Source organism: Lethenteron reissneri, unplaced genomic scaffold (genome assembly GCF_015708825.2).
Source record: "Lethenteron reissneri isolate LAM-NWPU_2019-01 unplaced genomic scaffold, ASM1570882v1 scaffold_1471, whole genome shotgun sequence".
NCBI classification, from domain to species: Eukaryota; Metazoa; Chordata; class Hyperoartia; order Petromyzontiformes; family Petromyzontidae; genus Lethenteron; species Lethenteron reissneri.
In genome coordinates, this window is record NW_026891192.1 from 15,199 (window position 1) to 28,808 (window position 13,610).

A 13,610-nucleotide genomic window follows, 5' to 3' on the forward strand; every position below is an offset into this window, starting at 1 on the left:
GGGGCCGGCTGATGGGGGACCGGCTGATGGCATTTTACATCTTCCGAGGTCCGTGTGGATCCGCGAACAAATGTTGGATGATTCTTTGGTGACATTACGTAAGCGGCCAGTGAAGGGAGAGGGGGGTGTGCCGGAAACTGCTCTCCGTGATGGCTTGCTGATGTGGAGGGAAGGGATACAGGAACGCTGGCGTCTTGTTGTACCGGCATCATTGCGGTACGAATTGATTAGAACTCTGCATTGTGACACGCTTTTACATCTGGGAGTGCAGAAGACCCTATTGACGCTGCAGCGAGATTACTATTGGCACGGCATGACGACGGATGTCGTCGGACACGTTCGTGCGTGTCCCGATTGTGCCCGCCGTAAGCCACCTAAACATCCATATGTGCCGCCTATACAATCTATTCAAGTGTCTCGAGTTAATGAGTTGGTGGCGTTAGATATTTTGGGACCCTTTCCGCCATCCGCTAGGGGAAATAAATATTTGCTGGTAGGGGTGGAGTACCTCTCCCGCTGGCCGATGGCCTGGCCCTTGCCTGACCAGTCAGCGGCGTCTATCACAGACGCCTTTCTTTTTGGGTATGTTATGGACAAGGGGGCGCCGGAGAGACTCCTTACGGACCAAGGCCGGAATTTTTCGTCTAAATTGTTGGGGGAGGTGTGTGCGGCTCTTGGAACAAAGAAAATTCGGACATCTCCCTACCACCCGCAAACGGATGGTATGGTGGAACGGCTAAATAGGACTCTGTCCACCATGTTGTGCCATACGGTTAGTGAAAAACAATCGGATTGGGATTTGCATATCCCTGGGGTGCTTTCTGCGTACCGAATGACGCCGCACGCGGCTACAGGATATTCGCCGTTTTTTCTTATGTACGGTCGTGAAAACGTACCGGCGATTAATGAACAGTTGGGAACCGGAATGAGGGGACCTGCCAAGCCTCTGCCTGACTATATTCAGGACACCGTTCGCCGAGTCACTGTGGCGCGGGAAGGGGCCCGCGTGGCTACGGCCAAAGCCCAGGCTCGGAATGAGAGGTGTGCGCGCCGTTCAAAAGGGGAATGCCCCTGGAAACCGGGGGACCTGGCCTGGCTTCATTGTCCATAGGTGCGGCCAGGTACCTCTCCTAAGTTACACAAACCATGGCAGGGCCCGGTTCGCCTCATTGAGGTTCCCAACCCACAGTCGGCGCGTGTTCGGTTTGGATCTCGGCGTTGGTTCGTCCACACATCTCGGTTGAAACCATACGTGGCCCCTCGACCTGATGCGTCATCTCCTGAGATTGCCTTGCCGGGGTCTGTTGCTGCCGACGCGCCTTTGCCTGTGCCTGCTGACCTTGCAAGAGCGCCTGTTGTGCCTTTTACAGACGAGCCGGCCGTAACGTGGCAGGGGAAAGACGACTCAGCTCGGGGTGCGCCTAACACGGCTGCGGAACCTTTGAGGCCCGCAGCCCTTCCAACCCCGCCGCGGACGCGATTTCGGGACGCCCCTGATGCTGCGCCGGCAAGATTGGGGGACCGGGACGTTGCCAGGCTTCCAATAACGACAGACGTACTTCAACCTGTCGCTCTTAAGACCCTGCCACGTTCTCGTTCGGCGGGAGGGCCGCCGACCGTCCGGGACGGTCCGGCGACCCGCACCCGCTCAAAATCCCTCACATTTCGTTAAATATTGTGTTGTGTTCTTGTTCTTCGATATAATATTGTGTGTTCTGTGTCCTTTTTGTTTTTTTGTATACGGTCGTGTTCGCTCGCATTATTGTTGGAGTTGTGTTCAGCCGAGGTCGGCTGGATTTTCTCTACGGGGGAGGGTGGTGTAATGCGGGCGTAAACGACCTTCCGGAAGTGACATCATGGGGGGAGGAGTTACGTCACGTGGGGGACAGGGTTCAGGGTTATAAGGGGAGAAACCGGAAGCAGTAGGGAGTGATCGGAGACTGGGGAAAGTGTAAGGCCACGCAGGGTGGAGTGGGGAAGAGAGAGTGTGGCGAGATCGCCACACACACAGACCTCGAGGATCAGCACCGTCGGCCAGCGGTGACCGACCCCGGGGCTGGAGGAGCAGCGAGCAGGCTGCAGAGAGAGCAGCGGGTCTGCAAGGGTGGAGTTGAGCAGCGGGGGGGGGGGTCTGCACGACGAGACAGCAGCGGGTCTGCAAGGAGGGAGTGGGCTACGTGAGCGACAGCAGCCTGGGGGCTGCCGAGCGAAGAGTATATAGGGGAGTGCTGTGAAGTGGGCTACGTGAGCGGTAGCAGCCTGGGGCTGCAGAGCGAAGAGTAAGGGGGAGTGCCGTGAGGGAAAAGAGATCGAACCCAAATAAAGGACACAGGACAGAGAGAAGCGTCCGAGTCTTTTATTACACTTGGAAGCTTGCATGTTCTCCCCCCGCGGTCGTGTGGAGTGCTCTCCGGGTCCTCCAGTTTTTCCCTCCGCGTTTAGAATCGACGTCGCGTGTTTCGAGTACTCGGACACCGCTGTACATTTCCACGTGATAAGTCACTTTCATTGAGCTGCCATTGTGTGCGGCGAGGTTGCTTCTGCAAAAGAGTTACATAGCTCAGTTGGCCTTTTATAGTATATCGACTAGGGAGCAGCCGCGAATGATGCTTGACCCGACTGTCCGTCCATCCGTTCGTTCGTCTGTCCCCCGTTCCCCGTGGCAGTCTTCCCCTGCCCGGGCAGCATCCGCCTTGTTGGCGAGGCCTTGCACCTCCTGCAGGCGAAGCAGAAGGCCGGCTCGTGGTGCCGCGACCCGCTGCGTGCCGACGGCAAGGTGTACTTCATGCCGTGGATGCCCTACCGCACCAAGAGGCTCGTGGAATACGCCTCCCTCCAGGACATCGCGGCCAGGCTGCCGCTCACCAACTACCAGCTGCCGCACCGAGTGGACGGCACGGGCTTCGTGGTGTACGACGGAGCCGTGTTCTTTAACAAGGTCGGTGCCCGGCGCGGCGGAGAGATGTTGGCCACTTGATTTAGAATCCACGCGCATTTAGAGCGTTTGGCTGCTGTTACGTCGCCACGTGATAAGCCACTTGGTTGAGCTCTCATTTTGTGTGGTGAGCTGCAATTGCCAGGTCGTCGGCATACATAACGTGGTTGACCAATAGGGAGCCTAAATGTTTTTAACCGGCGAAGATGTTCCATTAGGGGGGTGCACGTTTCGCAAGCGTAGAGAAGGGAGGAAATTACCGTGGCCGAGAAGACCTGAAGCTTCATGCGGAGCGAGAGACCAGGTAGCTTCCACACAGCGTAATGCAGCCGATGAAAAGATAATGACGCTCGACTGATTTGGAGTGAGACCTCTGCTGTTAAGCTGGAGCCGGTCATGAGCACACTGGCCAGGTATGGGAAACTCTCCACTCTCTACACAACTGCCGCATCACCGATTGTGAGTTATGGGAGTGGATTGTCCGATGGTACAAAATACCCAGGCAGGTGCTTGGTTTTGGTGGGGCTGATGGTAAGGTCCCACCTTTTAGTGGCAAGTTCCAGGTTCAGCAGCAGTGCCTCCAACTCCACCTCTGAGTGAGCAGCAATCACCAGAGCATCGGCATACATAACATGGTTGACCAATAGGGGTCTATACCTTGACCGCACCCGGGCATCGATCAGCCTCCCATTGTATCTGTACCAGATGGAAATTCCTCCGGTACAGCTAGTGAAGGCTTCACGAACTACGTGGTCGAAATAGATGTTAAATCATGTTGGAGCCAGAGGACATCCCTGTCGCACCCCAAGGTGTACAGGGAATGGCTCTGACTCCTGGCCACGTAGTTTTACCCGGGCCAGCTCACCATCATGAAGGTCCTTAATGAGCGTGAGCAGAGGGTCAGGCACTCCGAAAGCACGAAGAACAACCCAGAGCCCAGGCCTACTGATGGCATCATAGGCCTTGACCAGGTCAATGAAGCAGAGATGTAGGTCTTGTTGGAATTCCCTACACTTCTGCTGTAGTAGACGGACAAAAAATATGGCATCTGTGTAGGACCGCCCTTTCATGAAACCACATTGGGGCTCCGCAAGCCTCTCCTCAGCGTGCCTAGCAAGGCGATGTTGAATAATCCTTGCCAAGACCTTTCCCGGCACACTGAGGAGTGAGATGCCCCTGTAGTTGTTACAGTCTGTGCGGTCCCCCTTCTTAAAGAGGGGGACCACCAGGGCATCCTTCCAATCCTGCGGAATCCGTCCAGTGGTCCCGACTGTTGTTATGATGTCATATAGGGTAGTCTGTGCACAAACGCCACCCTCCCTAAGCATTTCGCTTGGGAGATGATCTGTGCCTTTCCTGGTCTCAGACTCTGGATCGCCTTCAGTACTTCCTCAACGGATGGCACCTCAGCCAGCCACTCACAGGGGGTGAATTCCTCCTCCAATATTTGAGGCACCGTTGCCTCAGCAAGGTCATCCGCACTTTGTCCCATGATGTTTTCCAGGCTGAGGGATTTCCCCTCCTCCATGACCTCAGAAATGCTCAGCAAATCTGCAAACCTGTTCCTGGGGGTCTGAGATTGGATCATCGTTCTTTCCCCTAACGATGGTAATAGGTGTGGCGCTGCAGGTTACTTTTTGATCGAGTTAAATAGTGATTTGTGATCGCGGGCCATTGAGCAGCACCTATGATGGCCGGCGCAGCGTACGAGGGGGTGCTGTGGCCAACACCACCACGCCCGGATGTTTCACACTCACACCTTCACCCACTCATACACGCACACACTCCCACTCTCCTCTCTCACTCTCACCTTTCCTCTCCCCACCGCCTCTCCCTCCCTCTCCCTCACACACTCACCCACCTCTCCGACACACACACACACGCTCACCTGACCTCCCCCTCGCAGGAGCGAACGCGCAGAATCGTCAAGTTCGACCTGGGCACGCGTGTCAAGAGCGGCGAGGCGGTCGTCCCCAACGCCAACTACTACGACACGTCGCCCTACCGCTGGGGCGGCAAGTCCGACATCGACCTGGCGGCCGACGAGAACGGCCTGTGGGTCATCTACGCCACGGAGCAGAACGAGGGGCGCGTGGTAGTGAGCCGCTTCAACCCGTACACGCTGCGCGTCGAGGCCTCTTTTGAGACGGCCTACGACAAGCGCTCGGCCTCCGACGCCTTCATGGCGTGCGGCGTCCTCTACGTCCTGCGCTCCACTTACGAGGATGACGGCGACGGAGCGGCGAACGGCACCGCAGGAGGAGGAGGGGTGGGGGGGGGGACGAGCGACCGCATCGATTACGTGTACGACACCAACTCGCGACGGGATGCACGCGTCTCCATCCCGTTCCCCAACCCGTTCCAGTTCATCACGTCGGTGCAGTACAACCCGCACGACGGCGCCCTCTACGTGTGGAACAACCACCACGTGCTGCGCTACACGCTGCACTTCGCCCCGCTGGATCCCACTGCAGGTGAGCGGAAGGGTGAGGCGGCGGCAGTGGGGGTGGGTTGGAGGAGTGGGGGGAGGTCGTGGGTTCGATCCCGACCCTGACGACTGTTGCTGTATATTTGGGGTTTGCGTGTCTCTCTCTCTCTCCGTGGTGAGATGTTGACCACCTCGCCTGGTATACAGCAGGTCGTTGGTTCGATTCCGACCCTGATGCCTGCTGTTGTATATTTGGGGTTTGCTTGTCTCTCTCTCTCTCTCCGTGGTGAGATGTTAACTACCTCACCTGGTGTACAGGAGGTCGTGGGTTCGATCCTGACCCCGACAATGCCTGTATATTTGCAGTTTGCGGTGTCGCTTTCCCTGTGGTCGCATGGATTTGGGTACGAGGTGGCTGGGCATGCGGGCTACATGACCCAGCCAATGGAGCCTTGCCTGCCGGAGGAGCTCAGCGACGGGACTGTGTCCGGATCTTTCAAGGATCTGTGAGCTCCTCACACAATCCAGCCTGGTTAAACCCAACATAGATTGTAAGCAGGCCAGCCTGCATGTTTCAAACCAGCACAGATATTCCATTAGAGCGGTGCACAATTTGCAAGCATAGAGAAGGGAGTTTAGTTGGTTGTCAACAGACACTCGCTATTGCATTCACATTCGTCACAACGACTCAAAAGTGATTTTCCTGCTCAGAAAGAGCGTTGAGGCATGTGCGCTCATCTCCCGCTTACAACCCTGAGCCAGCGGTGGGAATTCCACCTTCCTATGGCGGGGACAAGTCTATCGCACAGGACAGTGTAATTCCATTCAGAGTGAGTGATTAAATCCAGCTGCTCGTTCAAAACTGACCAGAGGGTAGGAATACCTTTTGAACCAGAGGTAGGACCCATCTGTGGCCTGTGGCTTCACTTCACAAGGCACACAGCCGCATGAGGCCAACTACAGACGATTGTTATCCATCGCCGTGGGCAGTTTTTCTTCGTGGCACTAATCGTCTAAACGACGCAGGGCTCTCAAGTCGCTCCCATCACCGCCTCGTCTTGTTTTCTGTGTGCAGCAACTTCACTCAGGGTGACCTCGTAAGAGTAAAACTCTTAAATTGGGGCATGGGTTCGAAATCAACCCTGATGCCTGCTGTATATTTGGAGTGTTCTCTCTGGTCGTGTGGATTCTTCTTCGTGTTCTTTGGTGTTTCCCTCCACATTTAGAATCAACATCAACGCGTTCAGAGTGTTTGGCTGCTATAAATCTCCACGTGACGATGAGCCACTTCGTTGAGCTATTAAGCATATAAATGTTATACTCTTTGTTATTATACACTGTACCATTGACCGTCGTGTCAATGGGTGAATAGTGGGGGGAAAACTTGCAGCGGAGCAAAGAATCCATTCCCTGCGGAGAATACAATGCCAGTGAGTGGAACGCAGTCTGAAAGTCACCGTAAATGTGAACACAATCAGTTAAGATCCTAAATGGTTTATTACGTCCTTCCAATGATTGCTAAGCCAGAATCCATCTTCTCGGTTGAAATTGTCTCTGTGTTTGTATATGTGGATAGCCTCATGAACGAATCTCTCATGATAGCCAGTTGGCTTGCAGACAACCTCTGTCTTGGAGAAGTCAATGTCATGTGAGCCCACTGAATTGTAACAGTGATCTGCCACGGCTGAGGAGTTTGTCCTACCGTGTTTCAGGTCTGCTTTATGTTCATGGATGCGGTCCGAGACATGTCGTTTGGTTTCTCCAATGTAACTGCTACCACAGAGGCAACTTAGTTTGTAGACGCCAGGGTACTTTATGTCTGGAACCACATCTTTTACAGACGGGACCAGATCATGGATTTTATGTACTGTGTTGAATCGGACCTGGATCTTGTGTTTAATCAGGATTTTGGAGATCTTTTTTGTGACCCCAGCAATGTAGGGTAAGGTGATGGTCTTGAAAGGCTCCTCAACAGGATTCTTCTTGATGGTTGGAGTGATGGCCTTGCGGATTGTGTAGTCGGAGTAACCATTAGCCTTAAGAGCTTGGCGTACGTGTTTGAGTTCACTGGCAATGTGATCCTGGTCGGAAATGCATTGGGCTCTATGGTATAGAGTCTTGATGAGGGAATTCTTCTGGGGATGGATTGTGGTGGGAATCCGGTTTTAGGTAAGCATCCATATGGGTGGCTTTCCTGTAGACAGAGTGGCTCATTGAACCATCAGGTCTCCTTTTAATTAGGACATCCAAAAAGGGTAGCTTGCCATCTTTTTGGACTTCCGTGGTAAATCTGATGGCTGGGTGTATGGAATTGATGTGGTCGAGAAATTGGTTTAGAGCAGGTCGGCCATGTGGCCAGATGACAAAAGTGTCATCTACGTACATCTTTCATAAGGTCGGGCGTAGAGTGGCAGTCTGGATGGCGTCAGTCTCAAATTTCTCCATGAAGATGTTGGCTACAACCGGAGATAGGGGGGAGCCCATTGGGGTGCCCTCAGTTTGCTTGTAGAAAGTTCCATTCCAGGTGAAGTATGTATTGGTTAAGCAGTGTCTCACCAGGGGGGTACCCCAGCATTCAGTCCTTGATGGACCAAGTCTTCAATGATTGCGATGGTGTCAGGTACAGGAACTTTGGTGAATAAGGAAACCACATCAAAACTGATAAGCAGGTCGTCTGGGGACAGGGCAATCCCCTTGATTGTCGATACCAGGTCAGTAGAGTTTAGTACCGCAGAGGTGGTTTTTCCAGTGAAAGGCCGTAGGATTTCAGACAAAAAACGAGCCAGTTTATAGGTGGGGGAGTTGATAGTAGAGACAATGGGACGAAGAGGTGTATCTTTATGTATATTTGGCAAGCCGTATAATCTTGGTGGCCTGGCTGCAGAAGGTTTCAACGAGAACTGTTTGGTCTGATCAATTAATGCGGTTGAATCAGAAATGATTTGCTTGGTTTTAGAGACGAGGCTGTTGGTGGGGTCTCTTTTTATTTTTGTATAGCTGCCATCGTTGAGTAGTTCTTGGATTTTGTTGTTGTATTCTGTTTTGTCCATGATGACAGTGGCATTGCCTTTGTCGGCTGAGAGGATGACAATGTCATCCCTCTTTTTTAATTGAGCTAATTCAAAACGCTCATCTTTGCTGATGTTGCTAGCTGGCATCTTAGCATTTTTGAGAGTTGCAGAGATTTCAGATCTTGCTACGTCTGCAGCGATGTGACTCAGGCCCTTGAGAGCTACATCTACTCTAGCAATTATATCATTAACTGGTATGTGTCTAGGTGTGACTGCAAAGTTTAGTCCTTTAGCTAAAACGGATTTCAGACCTTCAGAAATAGAACTGTTACTGCGATTAATTACGACTTTGTTAACATCTAGCTTTTTAATGTGTGGGTCCGGTTCCTTGTTTGAGAGGCGGTTGAATTTGGAAATCAAGTTGTCCTTATATTTGGTCGACATAGCGGCAGCTGACGAGGCAGTCATTTTTTCTACATGTTCCCAATCCGATGCGGACATTGTTGCACTCAAAGATAAGTGTGATTTGTAGAGTGTCTTGTCTAACTGATCTAGATCGGTGCGCGTAAGTCTGATTTTCTCTGAGATAAGAGCTAAGCTAGTTCTAGACAGAATTCGTTTAGCATTAGAAGAAGTTACAGCAGCAGATGTTAGTGTAAATGCGTTTGGTATTACCTTAGAGTCGCGGCATCTCTTCAGAAAGGTGAGAGACTCGATTAGCTGAGCCTTCTTATCCCGGAGCTTGTTGAAGGATCTCAAAGTTATGTGGAAATCCTCCCCGTAGAGGCGGTTAAATTTCGATTTAAAGCTTTCGTGACTGCAGTAATTCATCTTCTCGGTTCTTTCGGTAAAGTCACGTAGAAGGGAAGTAATAAAATAATAAAAACAAAACATAACAAAATAATATAATTCTCACGACGTTTCGGCCACAACGCAAGCAGCCGTCCTCAGGTGAAGAATGAAACACCACCAAGCTAGGAGCGTATATATAAGCTGGGTTGGAGGGGGGGAGGTGGGAAGAAGAGCGCCTTAACAACATAATTTGCATATCAAGAGGAATTTAGCATATGAAAAATGCGTAGGAGGTGGATGGAGGGGTTTCAAGTTAATATTATGCCCGTGCATTATGCAGGATTAGCAGCATCAAAGGGAGGGGGAAGGGGGGTAGCATTAACAAAGGAAAGGAATGTTAATAGTATGTAGCTGCAGTTAAACAACAACGTAAAAAAAACTAAAGTGTAAACTGCATGAACAACTAAAGTATAAACTACATAGCATCATTAGTATACTTACTATACTCTACAATAAGCTGAGTTACTAACAGTAAGTAATATATTACAATTTTACGTCGTTTTAATGTAACACTATGTATTATTCTACCCACCTTAAAGTGTATCACAATGCTATATATTTACTATAAAATTACGATACTATATATTACTTTGTACATTGTATTAAGCATATAAATGTTATACTATTTGTTATTATACACTGTACCATTGACCGTCGTGTCAATGGGTGAATAGTGGGGGGGAAAACTTCCAGCGGAGCAAAGAATCCAATCCCTGCGGAGAATACAATGCCAGTGAGTGGAACGCGGTCTGAAAGTCACTGTAAATGTGAACACAATCAGTTAAGATCCGAAATGGTTTATTACGTCCTTCCAATGATTGCTAAGCCAGAATCCATCTTCTCGGTTGAAATTGTCTCTGTGTTTGTATATGTGGATAGCCTCATGAACGAATCTCTCATGATAGCCAGTTGGCTTGCAGATAACCTCTGTCTTGGAGAAGTAAATGTCATGTGAGCCCACTGAATTGTAACAGTGATCTGCCACGGCTGAGGTGTTTGTCCTACCGTGTTTCAGGTCTGCTTTATGTTCATGGATGCGGTCCGAGACATGTCGTTTGGTTTCTCCAATGTAACTGCTACCACAGAGGAAACTTAGTTTGTAGACGCCAGGGTACTGTATGTCTGGAACCACATCTTTTACAGACGGGACCAGATCACGGATTTTATGTACTGTGTTGAATCGGACCTGGATCTTGTGTTTAATCAGGATTTTGGAGATCTTTTTTGTGACCCCAGCAATGTAGGGTAAGGTGATGGTCTTGAAAGGCTCCTCAACAGGATTCTTCTTGATGGTTGGAGTGATTGCCTTGCGGATTGTGTAGTCGGAGTAACCATTAGCCTTAGGAGCTTGGCGTACGTGTTTGAGTTCACTGGCAATGTGATCCTGGTCGGAAATACATTGGGCTCTATGGTATAGAGTCTTGATGAGGGAATTCTTCTGGGATGGATGGTGGTGGGAATCCGGTTTTAGGTAAGCATCCGTATGGGTGGCTTTCCTGTAGACAGAGTGGCTCATTGAACCATCAGGTCTCCTTTTAATTAGGACATCCAAAAAGGGTAGCTTGCCATCTTTTTCGACTTCCATGGTGAATCTGATGGCTGGGTGTATGGAATTGATGTGGTCGAGAAATTGGTTTAGAGCAGGCCGGCCATGTGGCCAGATGACAAAAGTGTCATCTACGTACCTCTTCCATAAGGTCGGGCGTAGAGTGGCAGTCTGGATGGCGTCAGTCTCAAATTTCTCCATGAAGATGTTGGCTACAACCGGAGATAGGGGGGAGCCCATCGGGGTGCCCTCAGTTTGCTTGTAGAAAGTTCCATTCCAGGTGAAGTATGTATTGGTTAAGCAGTGTCTCACCAGGGGGGGTACCCCAGCATTCAGTCCTTGATGAACCAAGTCTTCAATGATTGCCATGGTGTCAGGTACAGGAACTTTGGTAAAAAATGAAATTAAAATTTATAAAAAATAAAATAAAAATCACGACGGTCCCACCTGATGACGGAGACTTGTGTTGCCTCCGAAACGTCGTGATTTTTATTATTATTATTTTTTTACATTTAAATTTAAATTTTTTACCTACGTGACTTTACCGAAAGAACTAAGAGTATTCTAATATTTAATATACATTTTTAAAAAACCTCTGCAAAAAATGTGAGCTATTAGTGGGTGAGTTTAACACGTATGTTTTCGCTATATCAACATCATCCATAAAAGGTAATGCAATCTAAACCAAAATACCCCCCTTTATTATAGAGTAATGGGCTAACAAACGACCCAGATGTGTTATTTAATACATTTCGATTTAAAGCTTTCGTGACTGCAGGGATTCATCTTCTTGGTTCTTTCGGTAAAGTCACGTAGAAGGGAAATAATAAAAATAAAACATAATAAAATAATTCTCACGACGTTTCGGCCACAACGCAAGCAGCCGTCCTCAGGTGAAGAATGAAAAAAAATACTTAATAAATGTTATACTCAACTACAACAACACGTATCTGACAACACAGCCTCGAGTGAATGCCTCATCTACCACTTACAGAAGTCGTCCCCAGCTCCACTCTGCACTGCTGGGTGATGTTTGTGCTCAGCTCCACTGCCGCTCCAAGCATCTGAATCACGTGGCCGAGTGGGGGAGGGTCTTTATACCCGAGGCGAGGTCTGTGTCGTCATCCACCAATGGGGTGACGCCTCTAGCGCCTGGCCGGAACACCACGTGGTCGACAACAAGTGACGCCATGGGATTTTCTATGCTCACGTAAGAACAGTATGGTGCCTAAGGGGCCGTCCATAAATGACGTCACGCGATTTTGGACGATTTTTGACCCTCCCCCCTCGTCACACGGCGTCACGAAAAGTCAGACCCCCCCCACCTCAAATATGACGTCACAAAGCTCTGCCCCCCCCCCTCCATTTTGAAAAAAAATGTTTCAAATGGCTTTAAACTGTTGTCATTGTCATTGTGCATATTTAATGTGGCGCTGCACTCTGATGTTGTAGGAGAGTTGTCATGACAATTAGTGTTGTTATAACAATCCCATATTCATTTAAAGTTGCGCATTTTGATGTGACGTCACATTTCTCACTCCCCCCTCCTCCTCATCACACATCGTCACAAATGTCTGACCCCCCCCAGGTGCGTGACGTCATTTATGGACGGCCCCTAAGTGTGTCGTAAACAATAACATAAATATATAATAAATATAATATAAAAAATATATAAAAAATATTGGTTCATGTTTTATTATTTTATTATTTCCCTTCTACGTGACTTTACCGAAAGAACAAAGAATGTGAATCCCTGCAGTCACGAAAGCTTTAAATCAAAACTGCAACACGATGTTTGTCCCCGGGTAGTGTTATGTTTTAATTGGCTATGCCTAAAATGGATAGAAAGTGGCAATTATCATTCTCCACAAACTTTGCTTTTGTGACCAGGACTTTGTGTGTCCTGGTCACAAAAGCAAAGTTTGTGGGGAATAATAGTAACCCACTTTCTGTACTTTTGAGGCATTAGCAATTAGAAAATATTACTCACTACCCAAGGACAAAAAAACATGCTTTTGTTACAGTGTTGTCACTATTCACCACCAGCACGATCCACGATTCACCAGCTCTACGATCCACCAGCATCACGATCCACGATCCACCAGCTCCACGATCCATCAGCACCACGATCCACCAGCTCCACGATCCACCAGCACCACGATCTACCAGCACCACGATCCACCAGCTCCACGATCCATCAGCATCATGATCCACCAGCTCCACGATCCACCAGCTCCACGATCCATCAGCACCACGATCCACCAGCTCCACGATCCACCAGCTCCACGATCCACCAGCTCCACGATCCACCAGCTCCACGATCCATCAGCATCATGATCCACCAGCACCGCAATCTACCAGCACCACAATCTACCAGCACCACAATCTACCAGCTCCACAATCCACCAGCTCCACAATCCACCAGCTCCACAATCCACCAGCTCCACGATCCATCAGCACCACGATCCACCAGCTCCACAATCCACCAGCATCATGATCCACCAGCTCCACAATCCACCAGCACCACGATCCATCAGCCTCATGGCGCCTGGATCCGTCTCCTCCACGCTCCTGCAAAGCGCCAGTTTTCTGGGGTCTCTCCTCGCCGTCTGCGTCGCTCACGAAGGTAACGAGGCGAGTGGGGGGCGGGGTGGGGTGGGGGGCTCAAGCATCATCGCTCTTTGCCGGCTCCGCGTCTTTCATCGTGAATGTGACGGGGCACGTGGAGAGAGAGAGGAGAGAGAGACACCGCCAACTTCTGTACGTGTTGTTTACGTCGTTTGTTGTGGAAAGTTCGGTCACAGTTCCTGTGATCACTGTTTCATTGCTTTCATGGCT

At 50.0% G+C, this 13,610-nt stretch overlaps 1 protein-coding gene across 2 annotated transcripts in view; it reads left to right on the forward strand.

Annotated features, from left to right (window-relative positions):
- LOC133362431 (adhesion G protein-coupled receptor L3-like) overlaps window positions 1–13,610 on the forward strand; it is a 42,079-nt gene that overhangs the window by 12,736 nt on the left and 15,733 nt on the right. For both annotated transcript variants that reach the window (XM_061581375.1, XM_061581376.1), the window contains exons 5-6: window positions 2,667–2,938; window positions 4,842–5,409. In XM_061581375.1, coding sequence (XP_061437359.1) covers window positions 2,667–2,938; window positions 4,842–5,409 — 840 coding nt within the window. The remainder of the gene's footprint in view (window positions 1–2,666; window positions 2,939–4,841; window positions 5,410–13,610) is intronic.